The sequence below is a fragment of the Neophocaena asiaeorientalis genome, unplaced genomic scaffold (assembly GCF_003031525.2).
Source record: "Neophocaena asiaeorientalis asiaeorientalis breed wild unplaced genomic scaffold, Neophocaena_asiaeorientalis_V1.1 scaffold604, whole genome shotgun sequence".
Lineage (NCBI taxonomy): Eukaryota > Metazoa > Chordata > Mammalia > Artiodactyla > Phocoenidae > Neophocaena > Neophocaena asiaeorientalis.
This window is the reverse complement of record NW_020172000.1, coordinates 1214703-1242139: the sequence shown is the minus strand read 5'-3', so window position 1 is coordinate 1242139 and position 27437 is coordinate 1214703. Positions and strand designations below refer to the sequence as shown.

Below are 27437 nucleotides of genomic sequence, written 5' to 3'. Positions count from 1 at the left end.
TTTTTTTTTTTTTTTTTTTTTTTTTTTTGCGGTACGCGGGCCTCTCACTGCTGTGGCCTCTCCCGTTGCGGAGCACAGGCTCCAGACGCGCAGGCTCAGCGGCCATGGCTCACGGGCCCAGCTGCTTCGCCGCGTATGGGACCTTCGCGGACCGGGGCACGAACCCGTGTCCCGTGTATCGGTAGACGGACTCTTCAACCACTGTGCCACCAGGGAAGCCCTGAGTTCTTCTCTCTTTTTAACAGGAGATGGTCAGTGAGAAAACTAGCACTGAATTTTAGCTACTGAAATGATAGGGAGGAGGAAGTTAATGGAAGATCAGCTTTCTCAGTTTTTACCCCTTACACCTGTTGGGCATTTTTTTCATCAAGCACGTTCATGTAAACTTTGTCATTTCAGGGCCAAAACAATCTCTGAAGGTAGATAAAATCATCCTCACTTTAGTCATGGGGAAATAGGTCGAAAGAGCTGAAATCTGTATGTAGAATCTAAAAAAGCCAAACTCGTAAAAAACAGAGAATAAAATGGTGGTTATCAGGGGCTGCAGGGTGAGAGAATAGATGTTTAAGGATACAAACATTGCAACAAGTACTAGATAAGCCCTAGAGATCTAATGCACATTACAGTAAATATAGAAAACAGTATTGTATGATAATCACCAAACTTGCTAAGAGACTAGAACATAATTATTCCAACCACTACAAAGAAATTATAATTACATAATGTAATATAGGTGCTAATGATCATATTACAATATATAAATGTATCAAACCAACATGTTGTACAGCTTATATTTATACAATGTTATATACCAAATGTATTTCAATTAAAACACACAAAAAATAAAGAACTGAAATGACTTGGCTATGGTCACACAGTAAGATGGCAACAGAGCCACCCTACAATTTGTTCATTCCACTCAATGCAACATTTAGAGAGTGCCAAAAGTGTGCCAGGCACCAGGGATCTGCAGTTGAATTAAGTTGCTCCCTCACCCACTGATTCCCTCCTCCAGCTTAGCCCAGCTTCTCCTCTGGGTGGAGACTTCTCTCTCTTTAGGCTAGGAGGGCAACTGAAAAACCTTAAGCAACACCTGAGCCGTAAGTTTTCCAGAAGGATTGGCTGCCCAGGGCATTCTAGCTGATGTTGCCCAATGAATGAGTTGCTTCTGGCAAGCCCTTTGGCTAATCCCTAGCCCCACCGCATGGGTGAGTGATACTAAAAGGCTCCTATCCTCTAGGAGGGTTGCCTTAAGAAGACTGGTTTATTTCTTCACTATCCTTCTGGTTTTTAAGAACAAAATAAATATGAAATTAGATCAAGGGCCTCACCACAAAGGTAGGTAGGTCACGACAGGGAGTTAGGTAGGTATCTGTGGCCTCTAGCTGTTCATCAGTCTAGTCCAATGCTCTCTATGTAAAAACAGGGGAACCAAGGCTCAGAGTGGGAAAGTGACATGCCCAAGCAAGCTTAGGAAAATTAAACCCCAGCTGTTCTGATACCCAGGCGAGGGCTGTTTCTACCACACTCTACTGCTCCTCTGTGGACATGAGAATGTATTAAGCTGTTTTATTATGCTCTGGTGAGCACAAGAAAACGTCCACGAAGAAGGAAACTGACAGAGAGGAAAGGTAACAGGAAACGCCTGTAAACTGAACCCATAAAGGCCAAACCCCGAGTCACCATAAAAGGCTTTGAACTGGCAAGAATGAAAGGAAATGATGGGAGAAAAAAGGAAATGGGCCTCTGAGAGAGGAAACACAGGGCACATACACAAGGCCTTTAGGTAGCCTCTGTTGTGGGCCTTTGTCAAGTTGAGTGGGTCCCTCCCTCCCTCCCTCCCAGAAGTCAAGCCTGGGGCATCCTCTCCAAAGAGGCTCTTGAGAACTGGGCTGAGTACCTACTAACAACAGGTTACATTTAGTGCAACCTAGTGTGCTAAATATTTTTAGGTGTGCTTTACTTCACTTAATCTTCTCAATAACCTTAGGGAGAAAAATATTTTTATCCACCCCATTAACGGAGATGCAGAGAGGTTCAGTAGTGTGCCCAAAGATGCACAAATAGGAAGTGGCTGGGCTCACATTTGAACCCAGGTTTTTCTACTATTAGCCTGTGTTGTTATTCATCATGTTATGTACAAGTGGTTCCTTGCTTTTTTCTGAAAACTAAAGTACTGGGGACCTTTTCATTTCGACAATCGGTATAATTATAATGATGATAATACCAGACAACAAATGTTGACTGGACGGGCTTCCCTGGTGGCGCAGTTATCTTGACTGGTTACTATATACCAAACCCTGGACTAGGGGTTTTGCATGTGTGATGTCATTTGATCCACACAACAACCCCAGGAAGTAGCAATAAGCTCCAAATGCTGAAAAACTTGCCCAAGGTCACAGAACTAAGGGTGTAGCTATGATAAAGCCCACTCTTACCACTAGGCAATCCTCCCATGGGTTCTTCCCTGGCTCCCATTCTTGGTGAGGCCAATTAAAGGCTTGGTGAAGTAACTAGAATGTGGAGTTAAATGCATCAATTTAATGTTGAACCGAGATAGATTCATTTGTGTGGGATCAAGTCCATGAAATCTTCATTTGATGTCTAGAGTTCAATTAACAACCATCAACAAAACAACTTTCTCAGCTTAAATCTTTCATTTACTTAATCAAATTAAAGTGTGGGAAAGTTGGCACTTGGCTATTGCTGGGAGCCTTTGTCTGACTTTCCCCTTGTTACTGAATAGGTGATTCATTCAACAAACAGATATTGGATTGCCATTGAGCAACATCTCAGTGTGCGTGAGAGTCAGTGAGCTAGCCCCAAGTCCCTAGTGGGGAATTGAGATAGTCACTGTGCTTATTGGGTCTCAGTAGCTATAAATGAGACCACTGATTGATCTATAAGGTCCCTTCCATTGTAGATTTCAGTTCAAGTTCATGATTATTGTTTATTTTTTCTCTTTAAAATATTTGTTAATTTCTTATTTTTATTGAGATATAATTGACATATGACATTATATTAATTTCAGGTGTACAATATGTAATGATTCACTATATGCACATATTGTGAAATGATCATGACAATAAGTCTAGTTAATATCCATCAACACACATAGTTATACATCTTTTTCTTACGATGAGAACTTTTAAGACCTACTCTTTTAGCAACTTTCAAATATACAATAGAGTATTATTAACTATAGTCACCATGCTGTACATTACATCCCCAGTACTTATATATTTTATAACCAGAAGTTTGTGACTTTTGACTCCTTTTACCCATTTCACTTAATCCCCACTCTCTGCCTCTGGCAACCACCAACCTATTCTCTGTATCTGTGAGTTTGTTTTGTTTTTTTCTTTTGTTGTTGCTTGTTTTTTTCAGATCATACAGTATTTGTCTTTGTCTGTCCGACTTATTTCACTTAGCATAATGCCCTCAAGGTCCATCCATGTTGTTGTAAATGGCAATATTTCCTTGTTTTCTGTGGATGAATAATGTTCCATTGTCTATATATCCACAGTTTCTTTATCCATTCATTCATCAATGGACATATAGGTTGTTTCTATGTCTTGGCTACTGAAAATAATTCTGCAATGAATATAGGGGTGCATATATCTTTTCTGTCTTTTTGATGATAGCCATTCTGACAGGTGTGAGGTGATATGTCACTATGGTTTTCATTTGCATTTCTTTGATACTTAGTGATGTTGAGCACCTTTTCATGTACCTGTTGGACACCTGTCATCTGTATGCCTTTTTTTGGAAAAAATGTCTATTTGGATCCTGTCACCATTTTTAAATCAGATTGTTAGATTTTTTGCTATGGATTTATATGACTTCTGTATATATTTTGGATATTAGCACCTTATCAGATATATGATTTGCATATATTTTCTTTCATTTGGTAGGTTGGCTTTTCATTTTGTTGATGGTTTCCTTTGCTATGCAAAAGCTGTTTAGTTTGATGTAGTTCCACTTGTTTATATTTGCTTATGTTGCCTTTGTTTTTTGTGTAAAATCCAAAAAAATCATTGCCAAGATTCATGTCAAGGAGCTTACTGCCTATGTTTTCTGCTAGGAGTTTTATGGTTTCAGGTTTTATGTTAAAGTCTTTAACCCATTTTAATTTTTGTGTATGGTATAAGATAGTGGTCCAGTTTCATTCTTTTGCATGTGGCCATCAATTTTCCCCAATACCATTTATTGAATAGACTATCATTTTCCCATTGTATATTCTTGTTTCCTTTGTCATAGATTAATTGACCATATTTGTGTGGGTTTATTTCTGAGCTCTGTATTCTCTTCCACTGATCTATGTGTCTGTTTTTAAGCCCAATACTATACTGTTTTGACTACTATAACTTTGTAATATGGTTTGAAATCAGGAAGTGTGATGCCTCTGGCTTTGTTCTTCATTCTCAAGATTACTTTGGTTATTTGGGGCCTTTTGTGGTTCCATACAAGATAATTTCTTCTTTAAACGAAGAAAAAGAAGAAAGAGAGTCAATTACCTAAACTTAACTGATGAATCTTGTGGGTAAGAGCCAGGTGAGTGAATTTCTGGGGGTGGGCAGGATGTAGAGCAGGCACTGGGGGAGGACTGGGATGGCAGGGAACCTGGAAGATGGACTGAGAGACAGGATACGAGATCCTAGAAACAGGAGAGGCATTGGAAAGAAAGAGTTCAAACTTTTGGAGGGCAAGGGGTTTGAGATTCCTTTTGTAACTGTAAGTTTTTGTTTTGAGATCTGTATCTTCCCCACCCCCTTCAGATCATTTATCTGACACTCCCCCCAAAAAACACACACAGTCTCCTTATCTCAGGAAGAGAGACTGAGATAAGACACACATAAGGAGTAGATATCCCAGAAGACCAGAGAGAGGCCCTAGGTAGACTGCATATGATCTTAGAACGTGGAACACAAAAACTTTTCTACACATCTTTATATCTTTCTTCTATGATCAAGTTTTGCTGGGCAATTTAGGTTCCTTTATTAGTGCAAGTCAAATCTAGAGGCACTTTAAAATTTCCCACACATATTCATTCCACCGAGGAACTCTTTGAGAATCCCATCACGTCCAGCCACTGCCTTATTTATTTGTACTCTGATTATACTAAAAGATTGACGGGGAACTCAGGCTGAGCGCAGGTGGTGAGGGTAGGGGAAGACAGGATGCAACACTGGGTACTTTCCATGATGTTTCAGACATTTGTTTCTGAAAACAATAGAGCTAAAGCATATCTTAAGGAAAAAAATTCTCAAATGACTCAAGATACACCCTCACCAATAGAGAGGAAAAAAGTCATTGTAGCACACATAGGACAGTGAATTAGGAGATAAGGCTCTACTCACAGTTCTGCCTTTAATTGCTGTGTGACCTTACACAAATCGCTGTACCTCTCCATATTTCAGGGTTTCCTCATTATAAAATGGGCATGCTACCATCTGCTATGCATGTACTTTCAAGGATCAGATTAGATCATATTCATGAGAACATGTTACTAATGTGATCCATTGATAAAGTAGAGACCTTAACTTAGAATTATGTGCTCCTGATAACACAATGGTTTTATAAGCTTGCTTGAAAACAGCTATGTGCCATTAGAAGTATTTAGCTTCTCTAAATTCTCAATGGGGCTCATTTGTGTGTCCGATGCTTATAGGCCTTTGGATATGAAGGAATGCTCTAATAGTTTTATAGATCTAAGAGAATTTTGAAAATCACAGTGAAGCTGAAACATGTGTATAGGAAATCAGTTGAAATCAACTGAAATCTCTGTTCACGGGTCCTGCTCATTACACCTTCACTTTGTCAAGGACCTTGCTATTCTGCATCAATCTCTCTCCACTATAGGATCATTACCATCATCATTCAACTATTTGGTCATCTTAGTAAAAGCCTCTCTTCATCCCACATTCTCCTTCAGTTACTACACAGTTTCTCTGCTCTCCTTCATAGCAAAACTTTTTGAAAGAATTGTCGGCACGTACTGCATTCATTTCCTCATCTCACAATACCTCTAATATCTATAAATCCAAAACTGCTCCTCTGGGTCCCTTTGTCTGGCTGACTCCAATGGCCACTTCTCTATCCCCAACCAGCAACTTGCAGCAACATTAAACACAATTGACCATGCCCCTTTTTTTTTTTTGACATACTCTCTTTCTCTTGGCTTTTGTGACACCACACTCTTCATTTTCTTTACATCCCTCTGGCTACTCCTTCTGAGTCTCCTCAATAGGCTCTTTCTTCTCTACAGAGGAGCATAGAGGCTAAGAGCACAGAGTCTCAAGCCCTGCTGTCCAAAATGGTAGCCACTGGTCACATTGTGACTATGACATTTAAATTAATACAATAAAATAAATTACATTCATAAAACTAAATACATTAATATTTATTAAAATTTAGATTAATAAAATAAAATTAAAAATTCAGTCCCACAAACCTAACATTTCAACCACTCACCAACAACATGTGGCGTGTGGCTAACACATTGGACAGCAAGACACAGAATATTTCCATCACTGCAGAAACTTCTATTGGATGGTGTTACCTAGACCAGGTTTCTAGAATTTGAATCCCAGCTCTGCCACTCTACCAGCTGAGTGACCTTAGGCAAGTTACCTAATCTCACAGACAAATATCCCTGCTCTCGTGGAATTTATGCTATTCCTACAATGGAAAAATTAGGGTGTGTTTAAAACATAGGCTGGAGATCTATAAATGTTAATAGCTCTTCAAGAGATATTGGTTAGTGGAAAATGCAAAGTGCAGAACAGTATGGATAGCTAGATAGTTAGATAGATACATAATATGATTTTGGTTGGACAAAATAAAGATATGCATAGAAACACATTTTTACATTTATGAAAAATTCTGGAGAGATACAAAAGGAATGTAATGGTCTCTTTGGGGAATGGTATTGGTGTCAGGAAAAAGACTTACTTTGCATGTTCAACCTTTGTGTACTGTTTTATTTTGTCACATACATAAATTACTTTTGATTAAAAATAATAATCTTAAATTTGTATGTATATGAATTGGCACTTTTCTGGTTGTCTATTATTGTATAACAAACCACTCCCAGAACATAGCAGCTTAAAACAACAATCATTTTATTATATTTCATAAATCTGTCAGTCACAATTTGGTCAGGGCTCAGCTGAGCAATACTTCTAGTGCAATTGGCATCAAAAAGGGTCATTCAGTGGTATTCATATGGCTAGTGTGGAGGGTCCAGGACTGCTTCACTCATATGCCTGGTGCCTTGGCTGGAAGTTTGGACTCAACTGGGCCTCTCTGTCTCCAATTATCTCCAGGACTTTCCATGTGGTCTCCAGCAGAGTAGTCAGATTTTTTTTATATGATGGCTCAGAGCTCCAAGAAACCAACATGGAAACTACAGGTTCTTTAGATGTTAGGCCTAGAATAAACTTGATGTTACTTCTGCCATACTGTATTGATTAAAGCAGTTGTAGGTAGGCCAGCCCAGATTCGGAGGATAGAGAGTAGAGATTGACTTGGCCTCTATATGAGAAGAGTATCAAAGCATTTGTGGCTATCTCTAATGCAACACAGATATCAAGATTGCTGTCTTAATACAAGTCATATCTTTGATAATTCAGGCTAGGACTAAAAATCATAACTGTGGATGCTTTAGGATAACTTGACTGGGAAACCTAGGGAAAGAGGAGTTGAAGACATGAGGGTTACCCTTTCATACTGGAGGCTGCAGGATGCCATTCAAAGTATCAGAGTGAGAAATCTACTTACTCTAAGAATCAACTTCCCTGACTGGCAATGCCTGCTTCTATTGTCCTCCCTATCCCCTTCACCTCTCTCAAGCCACTCAGGGTAAGAAGCTCAGGTAGGGTCCATGTCTTTCTTGGCTCTGTGTCTCTCCCTTCCCAAAATACAGAGCATATAGGAGGGTACAGAGCCTACAGCAGAATCAAAGTAATGCCATCATTTGACAGTCTACCCCCCAGCACATTCTACTCTGCTGTCTATTAAGGAAGCCCATCATCTATTTTAAGTCAAACCCTGTGTTAGATACTTCAATATACTTTTTCTTATTTCACCGTAACAACAGAACTGATATGGGTATTATTAGCATCCCCCATTTTACAGAGAAGGAAACTGAGACATAGATATCTTTACCCCATACAACTACAAAGATGGCAGAGCCTGGATACCAACCGAGATCTTTGACTCCAAACTCTATGATCTTTCAGTATACCATGCTGCCTCTCAAGGAAAAGGGAACAAAGGCCTATACACTGGACACTCGGTACTTTTCTCCTATTTCATTCATATATCCTCTTAATATCTAAGGTGTGTGAGGATGCTTCCACACTGCCAGAGTCTCCAGGGTATTAAAGAAAGGTCTAAGGAGAAAGGCTATACCTCTAGCATTGGCATTCCCAAATCTTGGTATTCACAAGCTTGGCATTCCCATCACATCATGAAAGATTTCTTTTTAATTCTACTACAAGTTTTACTGCTGCTCCTAGCACCTCTATACTGCAAGGGAACAACTGTTAACAGAATTGTCATTGTCCTGTATGTTTGGGCAGCTGACTAGAAATGGGTCAGGAATGGCACAGGTTATCTCATTTTTTCAGTACTAACCAGAAAGGTGCTAATATACAGGCATGCAATTGGAGAATATGGGCAGCAAATGTGGGCTTCAGAGGAATAAGTGACACAGGGAGTTGGAAGGATGTGACAGTGATTCAAAAAAGGAACTAGGAGGGCTTCACTCAAGCAGGATTCTTCAATTCCTTCACCTCTACAGATTCACAGAACAACACAGTGTCCAGTGCACTAAGGAGAGGGAAGCTAGAGCCCTTAGGCAAATATATGGTGTAGGAGAGAAGGGTAAATAAAGGAGAAGAATGCAGTGGAGAGGGAAACAGTAACCAAAGGAAAAAAAAAACCTGAGTAAATGAAGGAAGAGAAAAGTAATGATCCTGTGGTAAACACAATCGAAGCCCATCAACTTGGGACAGAGGCAGCCAAACACAAAATTGCCCATTTGGGAACTAGGTCCTTGGAGGTGGTGATTGGTGCAGAAAACTGCCATACGACTACATGCAAATGACATCTCCAGTTTTTCACTCTGGCATTTTACATTAATAAAAGTAGCCATTCATTTTATTAGAAAAATATTATCCTCATACCAAAATCCAATCAACACATCACAAGAAAGAAATCTACAGACTAATATTCCTAATAAATATAGATGCAAAAATCTTCAACAAAATATGGCAAACCGAATCCAGCAACATATAAAATGGATTATACACCACGACCAACTGTGATTTATCCCAAAAATTCAAGGTTGGTTTAACATATGAAAATCAATAAAATACATATCATCATCTCAGCAGGTGTAGGAAAAGCATTTGACAAAATCCAGCACCTTTTCATGATGAATACACTTACACTAGGAATAGATAGAAAGGAACTTTCTCAAACCTAATAAAAGCCATCTATGAAAATAGCCTAGCCAACTTCTTACTTAGTGGTGAAAAACTGAATGCTTTACCCCTAAGATCAGGGATAAGACAAGGATGTTGTCTGACGAGTTCTATTCAACATTGTCTTAGAGGTTCTAGCCAGGGATATTACACAAGGAAAAGATTGGAAAGGAAGATGTAAAACTATTTCTCTTCTCAGATCATGTGATCTTGTATATAATAAATCCTAAGTAATCTACTAAAAGTTCATTAGAATTAGTAAAGGAGTTCAGCAAGTTTGCAGGATATAAGGTCAATACAGAAAAATTATTTGTATTTCTATACACTAACAATGAGTGATTCAAAAATAAAATTAAGAAAGCAATTCCATTTACAATATAATCAAAACAATAAAATACTTAGGGATATATGTCACCCAACAAATTGCAAGGCTTATATAATGAAAACTACAAAATATCATCAAACGAGGTTAAAGATAACCTAACTCACTGGAACATCATCTTGTGTTCAATGAGCTGGAAAACTTAGTATTGCTAAAGAGGCAATACACTCCAAACTGATCCAACCTCTATCAAAATCCCAACTGATTTTTTGCAGAAATTGACAAGCTGAACCTAAAATCCACATGTAAATGCAAGAGACCCAGAGTAGCCAAAACAGTCTTCATGACTTTAGATTTGACAATACTGTATTCCTAGATCTGATACCAAAAGCACAAGCAACAAGAGAAAAAGTAGATAAAAGTGGATTTCATCAAAATTAAATAATTTTGTATTTCAAAAGATGTCATCAAGAAAGTGAAAATACAACCCACAGAATGAGAAAAAGTACTTGCAAATCATATAACTGAAAGGGGTCTAGTGTCCAGAATACATTAAGAACTCTGACAACTCAACAAAAAAGGGCAAATAGCCCAGTTAAAAATCAGCGAAAGATTTGAATAGATATTTCTTCAAAGAATATATAGAAATGGCCAATAAGTAAATGAAAAGATGCTCAACAAAATCGATCATCAGGGAAACACAAATTAAAATCACAATGAGATATCATTTCACACACATAGGGATGGCTATAATTTAATAAATGTAAAATAAGTATTGGTGAAGATTTTGGAAAATGGGAACCCTTACACATTGCTGATGGAAATGTAAAATGATGCAGTTTCCAAAGTGATGTTTTCACTTTGGAAAACAGCCTGAAGTATCCTCAGAAGTCTTAAATATAGAGTCACCATTTGTCCCAGCAATTCCACACCTACCTAGATACATACCCAAGGGAAATAAAAATATATTTTCATACAAAAATGTACACACACATTTTTATAGCAGTATTATTCATAATATCCCCAAAGTAGAAAAACCCAAGTATCCATCAACTGATGAGTGGATAAAATATGTTATATCTATACAATGGAGAATTATTCAGCCATGAAAGGCAGAAGTACTGATACATGCTACAACATGGATGAACTTTGAAAACATCATGCTAAGTGAAAGGAGGCAGACACAAAAAGCCACATATTATAACATGATTGCATTTATCTGAAATGTCCAGAACAGGCAAATCTAAATTGATGGTGGTTTCTGGGGGCTGGGTACAGGGAGGAATGAGGAGTGGCTGCTAATGGGTAAGAGGTTTCATTTTGGGGTGATGAAAATATTCTGTAATTGGATAGTGGTTATGATTGCACAACCTTGTGAATATACTAAAACCCACTAATTGTACACTTTAAAAGGGCAAATTTTATGGCATGTGAATTGTATATCAATAAAGCTGTTATTTTAGAAAAGTAGAATTATAGGACTAACAACCCAGCACCTGCCAAGTATTTATTCATTCCTTCACCTATGGCAGAATTGTTATATTTACCAGTCAGCCCTGCCCTGAGCCAGGAACACTGAACATGCCGGGGTCTACATTTGTCATGTCTTCTATATAGCCCTTCCGTTATGTTATGTTTGTAGAGTAAACACCTCCTTCCTCCAAAAATGAGTCAGGTGAGACTCAAAAAACAATCTAAGGCCACAGAGAAAGAAGGGAAGTATTGGAGCATAAGCTATAGGGGATGGGTGGCCTCATTGTTCCAAAATCCTCTCCTACAACTGAGAATACTCAAGGAGACCTGGACATTTCTCCTCCTATTCTCTTCTGTCATGGTAGGTTGGACAAATATTTTGAAATCTTCCAGGGAGAGTCCAGTCTATTCCCAATTCACAATAATGAACTTAAGCCATTCTCAGTGAAGTTGGTAACCACAGAAGAGCCCAGAGCTACTTCTGTCACCCATTTTAATATTTAACACCTCTTGTCATTAACATGCCAGTAACAATGTAAAAATGCCAGTAACAGTTCCCAATGTTTAACCTAGGTTCCTAATGCATGATGTAAAGCAAATTATCTCTTGTTATAACCTCAGTGGGGAGCGAGAAGAGATACTATTGATTTGTATTTGGAAAATAGTGCCTAGAAGGATATACAACAGGGACTAGTATTTATTCAGAGAATGACGGATTAGCAGTCTCCAAGCATTTGGAATCCCTCTGTAGATAGGGTTGTCCCAAATCGGTCGCAGGACTCTGGGTAAAATTACATAAAGGGTGTGGAGAGATATGGTTAAAGAAGTAGAATTTATGTTCAACCCTTGTAAATTAGCAAGGCCACATAAGTCTGACTAATCCACCACTTCCCACAAGCTAACATAGTGAGAGACTCAGGCAAGCACCACAAGCAAGCACAGGCACCTCCAAGAGCGCTTTGAAAAACAGATTCCCATGAGCCATCACCACCATCCTGCACAGTTCACCTTACCTAACTGAAATTGATTGGAGACATTCCCACATGTTTGCATTATCTCTGGGCTATTCCATCCCAAGGGGTATAATGCACAGCCTGAGCTTATCAGCAGTCCTGGAAAAAAAATAAAAGCATACACACAGGTAGAAAAAATACAACAGGTCTTCTATCATCCCAACATTCCCTCTGAATTAGCTCAGCTCAAATTCTCCCTCCTCCACTCAGAGCTTACCTTTCCCCTTTTACCCTAAATGTCTATGACACTACCAACTCAACAGGATTTCTTTGCTGTGCCATAGGTGGTGAGTTGCAGTAGATAGTAGAGGGGACAACTCACAAAGAAAGGACAGTATTGGGGATTGAGACAGGCCAGTATGCTTTTCACAGCCAAAATGTTTTTGCCAATGACTTTCAAAGCTGAATTGGCCTCTCCAACCAGACTCCTCTTCTATCTTGGTCTGACTTACAAAGAATAAAAAGGTAGGGGCTGCTACTCTTTCCTACAATTCATCCTTTTCTAAGAGTCAAGTCAGTCCTAACTAGTCGAAGGTAGGTCATGACTTCTGTAGTTTGAATTCAGCTGCCAGACTGAGATCTACAGAAAGCATCCACGTTATCTAGGCTTCTCCTGGTGAGCAGGGCACCAGACTCCCTCTTCCAGAAACACTTCCTTCTTCTGAGAAACCATTCCAGCTTCATGCTAAGCATTCCTACTTTCTTTGGCTTCCAAAACCTCCCACTGTGCCCCTTGCCTTCACCTCCATTTTGTTTAGGTCATTTGGTTGCTACAGGGAAAATCTATGTGATCTTAGTGATAACCTTACTCTTCTGACCAGAGATACAAATCTGGGTCTGCTTGCTGACACTGTCTTGTAAGGACAACTGCCTCATCCACGGCTCTTGTTTACTGCCTAGGTTTACATTTTATAACCTATGATCACCTCTCCGTTGCCTTTGGCGACCATGGATTGAACTAAGCATTGGCATCTGACACAAAAGCAACCAAATTCATTGGCTGGCCAGTAATGGATGACATCATATCGTGCTCTGAAGAGAAGAGCTGGGCCAGATTTTTGTTTCTGGAAATTTTAATCAAGAAACACAGATGCTGGACTTCCCTTGGGAGGGAGGGAGATGCAAGAGGGAAGAGATATGGGAACATCTGTATATGTATAACTGAGTCACTTTGTTATAAAGCAGCAACTAACACACCATTGTAAAGCAATTTTACTCCAATAAAGATGTAAAAAACAAAACAAAACAAACTTTGCACAATGAGTCTAAGGAAAGAGGGAAACAGAAAACATCACCTTAACTGGCACAGCAAAGAGAATCTGGTGCTTTTCCTAAGAAGGCCAGGAAATCATGATAGCTTAGCTCAGTGTTTCTCAACCTTGGCACCACTGACATTTGGGACCAGATACTTCTTTGTTTTGGGGAGTGGTCAGCTGTCTTGTTCTTGTGCATTGTGGGATATTTAACAGCATTCCTCACCTTTATCCACTGATTGTCAGTAGCACCCTCCCCAATTTTTGATAACCAAAAACAAGTCAAAGACCTTACCAAATGTCCCCTGGTGGGGGATGAGGTATGTAAGAAATCATCCCCTGTTGAGAAGCCCTGTCTTAGCTCATCACTAATATCTCACCCCAAGGCCACATAAATGCAGTCATTGGAGAGAAGAAAGAAAATTAGGATCTGGGTTATCTTGCCAATGAACAAATTTAAGGAAAGAAAGGAAGTGAACAAGAGAGAGGCCACTGTCATTTGCTTACAGCCACAGGGCAACTTAGTGAAAGAGCCAGAAGTGGGATCCAAGTTTCCTGGCTCCAGGCACCCACACTGTGCTGCTAAGGAGATGACAGTGATAATGAATAATGATTCTACAACTTTAGGAACAACAGCAATAAACTTCAGCAATAGGTTCTACCAGCACTTTTTTCCACTGCCGCAACTAGGTGTAAAAAATAGCTCACATATTCACACACACATTTGCCTGTCTGTCTTAAACTTGCTTTTTCTTCTCCGTTCAGATTAAACTGCTCCCCTTGCTTTCCTACAGTCTGCCATTTTTGCATTTTGCTCTTTCCTAGCCCATCCACACACTGCCAGCATCCAGGTCTCCTGCATTAAGTTTAGGGGGAGGCTGAATGAGGGAAAAGCTAAGTAGGGTGCGTCAGGACCATAGGAAACCTGGATAGTCTGTTAATGGCTACTAGACAGGGCTAGCCTTAGATGCTGTCAAATAAGCAGTCACCTGAAGTCTGCCTGGTACCTAGCATTTCACTATTAGAGATGTATTTTTTGGTGAGGACTGTACATTAAATTCTTATTAGTAATTAACACCTGGGTGTATGTGTCTATCAGATCACTGTCCTCTGAGATAACTACCAGAGATCAGGGATCTTAGAGGTCAAGTTTATTTTGGAGCAGTAATACTAGAGTATAAGTTGCTGCCCCTGGAAAGCAGACCTGGATAATATTCTTCAATGGGCACTCTGCAAGGAGAAGAAGGTGATGAAAATCAGGGCTAAAAAAACCAGATATCAACTCTGCCTACTAGCCAATCTTGCTGAGAATAAAACCCTGATGTAGATTGCACTTTGGGGAGTCCCAGGCTAGGTGTTTCAAACGAGTCCCCATTCATAGCCCTAGAGATGGACAAAGGGGAGAAGCTGAGAGTGGATTTCCCCATGAAACAACATCCCCACTACCCACAACCCTGCAAAGCTCCCCAACCTACCCAATCCCAGGAACACCGTCTTACCTCCCACGAACTGTGCGGCTCCCATGTAACGTCCCATCATTCTGGAGATGAGTTCCTCCATGCAGCAGCCTAGGACAGCAGCCAGTGCCACCAGGAGCAGCAGAGCACAGCCGGCACCTGTCACTACTGTGCACATCTGCCAGGCCAGGCTTGGGATGGCATTGAAGCTGGCATAGCGCCCACACTCTTCCACCATGATCAGACTCTGCCCCTCTCCCCTCACAGGGTAGTTGCACCTCCGGAATGTGCTGAATGACACTGGCTTCCCCAGCTGGGATCCAAAGAGCCAGTAAGGCAGGAAGTAACTGGTAGAACTGGCCACAGCGGTAACAAGGGACAGGAAGGCCCAGAGGGTCCCCGCCAGGGTCAGGCTGCTCCGCATGGTCCCAGGTTTCTCTGCGGGGATAGGGAGATGAGTTGGGTCACAGCACCAAATGTAGAAAGTTATCATGTAGGCTCCATTGGCTTAGTTTTCATCTGCCTGGCCAGTCCTGGGGCTCAGTCATGTGCTTCTTGGCCCCTACTTCTGGATAAGATTATTGTCTCAAGGACCATTTGGGTCCCTATGGGATTCTGCTCTCCAGCACTTTTCCCATCTTCCCTTCCTTCCGCCTGATTCAGAGTTCTATGGTCTCTAGGCTGCCATGGAATAAGTGTAGAACTGAATTAGTGACTGTTCTGCCCACTCCAATGCAGCCCGAGCAGACAGCTTTTAGCTCTTGACATCCAGCATGGAACAAGTGACAGGAGGGAAGTCTGAATCAAACCAAGGCTCTCTGGAGAGCCCCCAACTTCTGGTGGAATGGCCTTGTTGACCTGAAGGCCTGGAAGGAGGCAATATCTCAAGAAGGCCAGGAACCAAGTTGTTTTCAGAGAGTTAAGAAAGAAGGAAGATAACTCACAGGGCCTGCCTCTACTCCAAGGGAGAAGAGGGAAGGAGAGCTCACCATGGAGTTAGAGGATGTGCCCATTTGACCTTGGTAGGATGTCCAGGAGAGCATTAATGTGGGCTTTCACAGTACTACATCAGCTAGGTTAAAATGGGTAAATAAAATAAGGGGTGCCTAGCCTCATACCCTTTGCTTATCACTGAGTGAGCACTGTCCAGTCACTTTTTCCCAAAATCAAAATGAGAGGCACCTTTCCAACCAGTGAGGGTTGTCTAACACTAGGCTATCTACTAAGAAAACCTGCCTGGTCCTTTGCCGAATAAAGTTAAGAAAGCATCTCATCTCTCTGAAATGGATCAGGTACCCCCTGCCTGGCATCAGGAACAGAGATCTATAGCTATAAGGGCATTTCAAGGTGCCTTTTGGAACAAGTCATCTCAGATTCAAGACAGTGAGAGCCTTTTTAGATCTAATCTCCTCAGCCCAGCTCACAGATGGTTTTCACAGACCCCTCTGTCAAAAATCCACCACTTCCCTCCCAACTCCATTAATCTGCCATTGCTTTCTGGCCTGTTTCTCAACGAGGGCAGCCAGAGACCACACTGAAGCTTGCTGACAGCACTGTGAACATCTCCAGCAAGCAGACGGTGGAGTTTGTTTCAGACACTTCTCCATGATTCATCACCACTGCGTAAAGTTACAGGTGGTGGGAGAGGGGTTCAGCGGTGGGGGACTGAATGCACGGGAATTACAGGAACTGGCTATATTGCCAGTTTGGGACATTGTCAGGCGCAAGCAGCAGTTGTACTCAGGGTCTCAAGGACCTTGTCCAGCCATGAGCTCTGTCATAACCATCATCAAACAGTACCTGGCACAGAGCGGGCACTGCAATCCATATTTGTTTAATGAAACCCATTTTATAGAAGCATCCAATTTCCAGGCTGGCAGGGATCTTAATGAATCACCTAATTCAACCTTCTTGTTTTACACATGGGGGAATACACCCTTGTAAAGCGGGAAATAATTTTCCCCAAGTCGCAGAGTAAGTTAGCAAGCAGCCACACTGGAATAAGAGACCCAATCTGCAGATTCCTAGGTCAGTACTTTTGTACTACACAGTGCTAATCACCCCCCCTGCCCTATCACTTTACAGATGGAAATACGGAGAGGAAATGATTTACTCAAGGGTAAAGAACTAGTGAAGTACACTGGCCGGACTAGAGCCCAGTTATTTGATTCTTCGTATAATGCTCTTTTTTCACTCCACCACAATTCCCCTCCTGATACATACGTATTGTGTGCTATGTGTTTCGTGCAGGAAGGGAGCAGAGGTCGTAAATTGTAGGTGCTTACTTTGGAATGTTAGGGCTTTGGGAAGAGAGTGCCCTGAGCTGGGCCCCAGGGAATGAGGTTTTATGCCTGGGAGTAGAGGGAATGAGAGAAAGATGTGATGAGGGATTGAAAGCCAACAGGAGGAGAAGTGGAACTAGTTTTGAGTAATTGCTGTTAGAAAGCAGGTACGCTTGGACGCAATGAGGCAATGCCTCTGCTTGCTATATTAGAGCATGTAAGATTATGGAAAATGCAAGCAGCCCTCTTTTATGAACTTACTTCTTCGTGAAGAAGCCCAGGCCAGAGGATGAGAGGAAACAAGCTGATAAACAGCTGCTGGCTGTAGCATCATATTCCCTTCCAAGTCCATTATTTCATGTGCCCTGCCCAACAATCTTCTTAGGTTGGTAAGAAAGGTATGAATAGTACCCCCAGTTTACAAATGAGCAAATTGAGGGTCAGAAAGCTAAGTGACTTGCCCAAGGTTACACAGTGATTCGATGGCAGAGCCATAATTTCCCACTTCTCCTTCATCTGCAATTTTCCCCCATATTCTTCCTCATCACCCCAAAACTGTTTCACTGAAAAGCCTCCGTGGTTTCCCACCCATGATGCCAAAACTGTTTAAGGATGGCAAAAGAATTAAAGGGGAAGGACAGGGAAGGTAGGAGGAAGGCCACTTTCTCTAAGCAGCATGTAACCGTTAGGACCCGGGTATTCACTGTTTCAAGTTTGTAGTCAGAACGAACCCCATATGTCCCCCACAAATGTCATCACCCTGAGATCAGAAGTACCAGTATGACAGCCAGTAGAAGGGCAGAGAGCTTAAGGCAGAGAAAGGGACCATATCAGTGAGTGGTACCTACAACTATACTAAAATAGGAGGAGGGCTTCTGACGTAAGGTTATCACCATCTGTGACAAAGCAGGATGTTTAAAAAACTACAAGACTGCCAACCACTGTTACCATAATTTCATTTTTAAAAAATGGCATTTTGAAGCCAAGAGGTAGGAAGGCAGGATTACAAAATTCCTTTTAAATAAAATAGGTTTAGCTTTAGAAAAACTCATTGGCCTTCAGAATTTAAATACTTTCAACTTCAGGAAAAACTCATTGTCCTTATTTCATTTAGAATGAGGGTGTCCAACCATGCTAGTTCACTTGGGACTGAAGGATGTGGGACTGTCAAGGATGAAACTAGGAAAGTCCCAAACTTGGATGGGTTAGTCATTCTCTTTAGGACTAGAAGTGTGGAGAGTCAGCACTATCCATGGACAGCAGGTTGAGAATCACTGCCACAGATAATTTTCTCATGTTATCTCTCCAGGACCTAAACAATATAAGGTTAAAAGTGACCATGGAATTAAATAATGGAGAGATGAAATCTATATTTTGAAGGTAAACCTTTCTGAATCATAGGCTTGACTTCATGTAGACAAGAGAGGTCAGGAATCCAGTTGCTCAATATTTTCTGCTCACAAAATAAGCCCCAGCCCAGCTTCGCCTGTGGCCAGATAAGGAGGCAATGGGCCATGTGGAGTCTGCATGTACATTGCTACATGTTCACATGTACAGACAGGGAAGTGCATTCACGCAAATGCTTTGAGTTACTGCGCCACCTGCAATGGAGTAACCTCCCTTCATGACAGCCCTCCAAAGCAATCCAAGTTCATTCCCAGGGGCTATCCAAGTCTCTTTACATTCACATTAATAAAAGTCACACACAATGCTATACTTCACTCTATCTATTCCTCTTGTGTATTTCATGTAGCAATCGCTTTGTTTTCCTGTCTTGGAATGCCTAGCCACAGAGCCACACTGGATTTCAGAAACCAAGAACTCACCCTGGTGTTCCTGCTAAGTGGTCCAGTAACCAGGTATTGATAGGATTGCTATTGACCCCCTCCCTTTGGTTACATGGTCCCTCACCCTTAGTTGCTCTATCTCCTAAATGGGTCACATGCCTGTTTCTGAGAGCAGTTGTATGAGATGCAGTGAGTGTGGCTAGAAAGTTATAATGACCAGGGTAGAAGTATGAGGTCTGTTCTAAATTTGTTGTTTTTACTAAAGACTAGTGGTAAAGAAACAGTGGTCATTCTAACACAGACTCATGGATAGAGGTCATTTCAACCTGTAAGGTGCAGGAAACCCACCTAAGCCATACACGTCAAACAGTTATCTATATTGCTTTCAAAGAACTCTAGAGAAGAGAACTCTACAATTTTTCTCAGTAGCTTGATAATTCTCACTGTCAATAAATCATTTGTTACATCTCATTTTAAACCGTTTTCTGGTGCAACTTAAGGCCAATTCCTTTGGTCGGGGCCTCAGAGGGAATAGAGAACAGCTTGGCCACTGTCCTCCAGACGAGAGCCCTTCGTCAACACAGATTAATTCAGATTGCTGGTAGCTTACCTTTAGACTTTTTCTCCCCAAATGAGCACTCCACCTCTCCCTGTGGTGTCTTGTTGCCAAGACTGTAATCATTTGTTCTCACCTTTTCACTCCCATGCGTACCTACTCATATGTGGGCACTTAGTTAGTATCAGTGAAACTGGAAACATTGCTCTTATATTTTTCTTGGTGGAGAAAAACAAACCAAATTATTCCAATACCTTACCTCCTCCCCAGTCCCCACAGAAAAAGACTCAAATCCTTTTGTTCCCACTCAAGCTTGTCATACAATTTCTGGGTTAAGGACAGCGCTATCTTGGCTAACAGGGTCCAGGTAAAGAAGCCAACGAGTTAATGACCAGCATATGAAGTGGTCAGAAAGGGAGTCTTTGACTTGCATCTCCTGAGGAGAATGTGACTGCAACACTACCGGTTTTGGATTGCTTTGTGAAGAGCAGCTTTGTTGGCAAAGGAATATGAACGGACTTTCTCCTCACGCCCCTAGGCTGTGCGCATAGCCTACCTGCCAACTCTTTTACAGATACATCACGCTCAGTGTTGAGACTTTAGGAAATAAGCAATATGCACAGGCATATGGTTCCAGTGGGTAAATAGAGTCCTACTCCAGAGAAATGTCTCGCCATTGTATCAAATGGGATATATAAGCAATCTGACCATTCTAGATCTTTCTGATTCAGACGCAGCCTCAAAAAGAATCTACGACCACTTCCCAGACATTTCTCTCTTTATTTTCTGCCACCTGAGTTCCCCAGAAGTTTCTCCTCCTCTGTACATCTCCACAATGGGAGTGTCTCCAGGTTCTCCTGTGCCTGAAATCATCTCATGATTTATCTACTCCCAGAACTTTGTTTCCCATTTGCATCCCGGTGACTTGAAGAAGACCTCACTTTTTGTAAGCTTTATTGAGGTATAATTGATATATGAAAACTTGTACATATTCAATGTATATATCTCTCTGAGTTTGGACATATGCCTACATCTGTAACACCATCATCACAGTCAAGGTACTAAATATATTCGTAAACGTCAAAAAGTTCCTTGTATTGTTTAGTGGGTTTGTGTGTGTGCTAAGAACACTTAACATGAGATCTATCCTCATAATGAATTTTGAAGTGCATATTGTTAACTATAGGTGCAAAGTTGTACAGAAGATCTCTAGAAGTTATTCATGTAGCATAATTGAAATGTAAACCTATTGAGAAACAACTCCTCGTTCCCCCTCCCTCCAGCCCCTGGCACCCACCATTCTACTCTATGCTTAAGAAGACCTTGCTTTCAGTCTAAGTCTTGTCTGTCAAATCCTCAGCTTTCTTGCTTGCTGATTGTCTTTCTAAGCCTTCTCCCTCCTTCCATCCTCTTTTAGTCTGGGGTAGAAAGACTAGCAAAACTAGCTGTGTTGGGTTGGTTTATTTATTTATTTGCATTGCTCCATCCTGAGGTGAAGATGTCCACAAGCAGGTAAGGCACGAGGAGGCAGGAAGCCAGGGAGTGAGTGCAGAGACAGGACCAACCAAGTCATCGACAACCTAGAAGGCCAATTCTAAATAATCAAGTTGGCCAGGCCGAGACAGAGCCCATAAAAAGAACCTCCATGTCAAGTCCTGGGCTATTCCCCTTCTCCTGGGTCTGAGGTTAGAAAGGTGGGAATTGGAATGATTTCCCTAAATTTCATATGAGCTTCTCCCTTCTTTGTAAATTAAAAAAAAATACTGCTCACTGAGCTCTCTGTCTTGTCTTCTGCTTTGGAAAGTGGCATATCAATTAGAGATCTTCACCCCAGTTCTTATTCTGTCTGGAACGATGCCACCACCTTTAGTGAGCAATTGATTGGCTAGGAGTCCTATCTCACTACTCCAACCAGCCTGCTCTGGCAAGACACTGTTAAGTCCTATCAACAATGGACTAACTGGTAAAGCATTTCCTCACACGCTTAGGTTCATAGCCCCAGGCCTGCTATTGTTGCCCAGGAGTCCCTCTACCCATGGCCTCAATAGTGAATAAAATGCCACGATAGCCAACCTCCCCCATTCAGTGAATCTGGCCAGTGTAGGAAGAAGGTGGGCTGAAGGCTTCTCCTCTCACTTCAGCAGACATGAGAGGCAGCCTGGCATATGAAGGGTGTTTTTCAAAATGGGGTCCCTAACGCCTCTGCATCAGAATCACCTTCGATGCTTGTCCAAAATGCAGACTGTGACATCCTTTTAGGATTCACTGAATTAAATTTTATGGGATTTGCATTTTTCAAAAATCCTCAATTGATTCTGATGGAAATTAATGATTGAGAAATACTCTTTTAATGGACAAGAGTCCAGATTTTAGAATCCAGATCTGGGATAGGGTCCTAAGGTCTGCCCCTTGCAGGTTATATGAACTTGAAAGGATCAATTAAAACCTCTGAGTTTTAGTTTCATCTATAAAATGGAGATGATGGAACATAAAGTTCAAGTGAAGTAACATCTGTGCTACGTATACCTAACACCAGGATAGGTGTTCATTCCCCCACCTATCAGAGAAGACTCCATTCTCCCATAAGTAATAGAGAAGACTCAAAGTCACCCAAGAAGTAGAATATCATACCTCTCCCCTTTCTCTGCTAACCAGTCTTTCAGTGATTTCTCCTCACCCCTAAACTTCTTTCTGTTTTCTGTTTCCCACCACAAAACAGAATCATTTGGCCCAGTGTTCCTTTCAAGAATGGATTTACAGTTAAACTATTTCAGGTTTTTCTGGAAATCATTATGCTTTGGCACACAGTAGGAACTCAAATATTTACTGAGCTAATGCAATCTTTTATTTCCAGCCCAACTCACTTTAACATCTGCATTTCAGTTTAACCCCAGCACCCCATTTTAGTACCATAACCCCAATTTAGGCAAGTCTAAGAGATCAACCCAGCATATCAGCAAACCCAATCCACTTTTATTTCAATAGATAGGTCAGAACAAAATCCTTCCCTCCACTCCCAGAGACATGGACTTCCTCTCCTCAAATTACCAACTCTCCTGGGGAAACCAACTAGCATTTAACCCTTAGGTCTTCACACCATGTCAGCATGAAATAGGAATTCAGCCCTGATTCCTCTTAGTCTCTGTGCAAACAACAGACTTGAGGAAGTAAAAATGCACCAGGCTGCCTTTGGGAAGAAAACAGATTCCCTGAGCTGTGAGATGAAAGGACAGGAAGCCTGAGAAAGGAAGGGGAGAAGGGGGGGTTGAGCAAGGGGAGAGCAAACAGTTTCTTATCCAGCTGTTTCAATTGCATTTGGCCCAAGTTGCAAATTTACCTTCTGACCACGAAGGCTGATTGACTTGTTTCCTCTCTTCGGACTCAAATCTGAGAAACAACTTCTCCTTACAGCTTGTCAGAAGGGGATGGGAATCCCAGCTGCTCTTTACAGTGATGCCTGAAAATCTTGCTTTACCTTTGGGAGAGAGGGGCGGAGTCCAACCTAATGGGAATTAACTCCAAACACGCTGGAGGCTTCAAAGTCAGCCTCAGACATGCAGGTACTTGAAGTAGCTTAGCGGGCACTGAGCCCTCCACCTCCATCCTCACAGCTGCCACGTTAGCTGTGTGTGAGTGTGTGAGTGTGTGTGTGTGTGCCTGCCCACACTTGAACTGCATATCTATCTCACTTCCTCACCTGTTACCCAAATGCCTGCTGAGGAATAGAGGTTCTCCCTAACTTCCAAAGCCCTAAATAATCTCACCATGTATATTAGGTATATTAGGATCTCCCTAACTTTCAAAGCCCTAAATAATCTCACCATGTATATTAGGTAGCACCTAATGTGGCTGGAAACAACTCAGAAGACACATGCCTGAAGGGAGTAAGACAGAATAACCTCTTTTTCCCAAACTGATTTCCACTATGTGATAGGGAAGGTGCTCCCACAGAGCAACCTATGGCTCAAAGATATGACAAGTTTACATTTCAGAAACTTAAAATCACACATTGGAAAAGCTTAACAATACCTTTTAAAAAATAACAGTACTACCAAAAGTCAGTGTCTAACTTATCCCAAAGCACCAATAACTGTTTTTGTGTTTGAGAAAAGAACTGAGAAGACTGGAGATTAGTGGAGCTTTGCCTAACACTCTGCTCCAACCTGATGTCATCTCTCCCACCTATAATGTCCCTGGCACTCCATATTTGTTTTGGTAAACTTATTACCTTCTACCTTGTATTAATTTTTTGCATATATGTCTCATTTTGCCTCTGAGTTGCCTTGTGAACAGGGAGCTTTGCTGAACAAAATGAGTTAGAAGAAGGAATGGTAGTTAACAACTTAATAGAGCATACTAGACTGATCCAAAACATCTTCGCTTCCATAATGGTCCACTTGCCTTCTCAGAATGCAATGAAGGTTATCAGGTTTGTTATCTAGCATTTAGTGGTAACAATTCAAAATATGAGAGTAAATGAACCAGCAGTTTAGCACATTCATTGTACCCTGATAATTTAATACAGTTGCTGAAGTTTTTTCCTGCGGGCATCCTCTCTTTTATCAGTGATAAAGCCTTATATTCTTCTATGCCTACTTTCCATCAGTAGTTTCTAACCATTTTTTTCTGCTCCAACACACTGATAAACCACATTCCCATCTGTAATAATGGCTTACTATGTCCGTTTCTGGGGGAGGAAGAGATGACCCCGTAGGCGGAATGTCAGACTTTCAGCAATATAAGCTCCCGAGATAAGTTTTATAATCTCTCTGATCGTGTCCCCTTAAGAACGACGGCTTCAGATATAGGGCTATATAAAAAGAAATGCTACGGGCTTCCCTGGTGGCGCAGTGGTCGAGAGTCCGCCTGCCGATGCAGGGGACGCGGGTTCGTGCCCCGGTCCGGGAGGATCCCACGTGCCGCGGAGCGGCTGGACCCGTGAGCCATGGCCGCTGAGCCTGCGCGTCCGGAGCCTGTGCTCCGCAACGGGAGAGGCTACAACAGTGAGAGACCCACGTACCGCAAAAAAAAAAAAAAAAAGGAGAAAATTTGTCAACATATTAAATGAAATTCTTTTGAGTCTTACTTTTATTTTCAAAAGTCCTATATATTAGGTGGGGAGGATCCATCTCCCATGCTGATTGTTTCCCTCTTGGAGAAGGGCAACCTGCCAACAATTACTTATTAATTGCTAACATGTGCCAGGCTCTGTGTTAGGTGCTGGAAACACAAGAGTTAAGAAGATAGACAGGATCCCTTATGATTTTTACATTCTACTCAAAGAGATGCAAAAGATTAAACGAACAAACAAACATGATAATAATGGACAGTGATGAATATTGAGTAATTTAAAAAATAGTGATATTGATAGAGTAATGAAGTTGAGGGAGACCTACCTTAAATAGAGGAATTAGGGAAAGCTTCTCTGGTGAGGCTTGGAGCTTAAAAGCTGAAGGATGAGAAGCAAGAGAAGAGCTGGAAGAAGTTGGGTGAAAACTGTAAATCCAAAGGCTCTGAGGAGGGGAGGATCTTGGCATGTTAAGGAACAGAAAGGCCAATAGGGCTGGAACATGGTGAACCAAGCAGGAGTGGTACCAGGTAAGGCTGGAGAGGTAAGCAGAGGGCAGATCATGCAGGGATTTATAGGATTTCTTTTTAAGTACCATGGCTAAGACCACACAACTTCATACATACTTCTATGAAAACAGGAGCAGCTACAAGGAAACAGTGACCATCATCTCCTATTTTTATCTCAGGGTTTCTGATGTACTATTGTTCACAGATTTGTTAGTAGTAAACTGAGGTTTATTACTTAGGCCTGAGATTTACTACTTTATCACTTAAGCTGCCTTGACCTAGTCTAAGTCATTATCCTCACCAGTCTTTGACCCTTGACCGCCTTTCTGATCTGCCCAGCTCAGAGCAATGGGAAGACACTGTGTGGTTTAAAGGATTATCTGATTTATATTTGGAAACTGTCTTCTTTTAAAGTATAAAAATTTGTAATATTAGCATTTCCAGGCCCTAGGTCTTCCTCAAAAGCTTTCATCTTCTCTCGGAGATCATCTTGCATTTACGACAGCCAAACTTCACTTTTCATTTCCCTTTTGGCCCCTGCATTCAAGGTACCCCACTGCTGACTAATTATGAGATTGATTTGCCTAGGAACAGAAGGTCCACTTTCTCACGCTCCAATTAATCAAAGTTTGACTAGAATTCTATTCCTAGGGCAGTGTCCTAAATGATGGTCCACACAGCTGAAAGAACAGTCTCCTCCCAAGTCTCTCAACAGTATTTCCTCTGTCCTTCTCCACCTCACCTCTCTTACCACAAAGCCATCAGTGTCCTTTGAAGCCTTCCTAGCACTAAGACCCCTATCTTCACAGTTGGCTAAACCATGTGGGAGAGTGGTCTCTGGTAGCATAACTGATTTTCTAAACCACCCTGATTCATTTCCCAAAGGATAATCTAACGGGGTTATGAGTTTCAGTGAAACAAGAAGCAGCATTCCAGAACCAAGTAATCCTTGTTATCCTTGCCTCTGATTCCTGAAGCAAGTCACAGAGTTTTGTCAGTTTGGGGACCTCACTCACAAAGATTTGTTTCTGGGCATTCAATTGGTTATCACAGCATTACTACCCTTTCCTGGCTCTGCTGAATGGTGTAGCCAGCCAGGCTGCCCCAAAACACCTGAGCAATCACACTACAGAAGGACATTAAAAGAGCTGAAAGGATAAGTGTACCTCCTGCCAGTTCAGTGCTGGCTTAGAGGCTGAAGGAAAACTGAGGGTTACAGGATAACCAAAAAATGCTCAGGAAATGAGAAGTAGAGCTCAGGAAATACACAACAGCCTTTTCCACAGGGGTAATCTGATAGGGCTAGTGGCTGGCCAGTGGAGACAGTGCTACGGGCCAGACTACTTGCCCACAAAATCCCATGAAGCAACAGCTGCAGGAAGGAAGGACCACACAATAAGAAAGGCCCTTCTCTATGAACCTTGGCTTTGTTCTCTGGGTAAGTATTTGGGTACTGGGGTAAAATCACCCCAGGGCATATCTGAGCATTTGCCTAGTGACCTGCAGTATATACCATGTTTTCTTGGCAGCTGTGGGTAAAATACAATTGGCAGCCAAAAAAACTTTGTTCATTCTCTTCCTGGGATGTAATTCTGCTTTCTGGGGACATCATAGGCACATCTGTGATTCTAAAATGACTCCTATCTAGAACTGCCCACAAGGCTGTCGTCATGGATATTTGCTGGGCATTTGGAGCAAACATTGCCGTATCTTTGCAAGCAGGACTTGCCTTTTACTTAGTAACTGACCCTTAAATTTGAATAGTAAAGTTGATCCTCACAACAGCCTTATGAAGTAGACATTATCTCCATTTTCAGGGCAGAAAACTGGGGCTTAGAAATGTTAAACGATTTTCCCAAAGCCACAGAACTCTAAGATGACATATTCAGGAAAACACTTGGAGACAGGAGACAGGTTGCATGGGAAAAGAGGGGAGGGGCCAAAACGGGTATGAGGGAAAGGAAGAAATATGGCATGAACCCTACATTTCTACTTTGAGAAACCAGGTACATGCAGATAGCCTTTATTAAAATAAGAATAAAGGCAAATTGCAGTGTGACCTCCCTACACCCCTTCTCTTTGGTGATGGACAGTGAAGAGCAGGGAATAATTGAGTTCAGCTTGGCTATTAGGTTAGAAGCATCTCTGGAACATCCTAGTACATAGTAAATAGTTATATGAGTCTGGTGCTCAGAGGGAAGTTCTGGACTCAGAGTTCAAGTGTGG

The 27437-nt window shown here is 41.5% G+C and overlaps 1 protein-coding gene across 1 annotated transcript in view; it reads right to left on the bottom strand.

Moving 5' to 3' along the window:
• The window catches only part of LHFPL1 (LHFPL tetraspan subfamily member 1), a 33940-nt gene extending 18438 nt beyond the window's left edge, over window positions 1-15502 (bottom strand). Inside the window, exons 1-2 of the mRNA XM_024749246.1 lie at window positions 15052-15502; window positions 12300-12398 (exon numbers count right to left, since the gene is read on the bottom strand). Of these exons, the coding sequence (XP_024605014.1) occupies window positions 12300-12398; window positions 15052-15502 (550 nt within the window). The remainder of the gene's footprint in view (window positions 1-12299; window positions 12399-15051) is intronic.
• Window positions 15503-27437: the final 11935 nt, after the last annotated feature.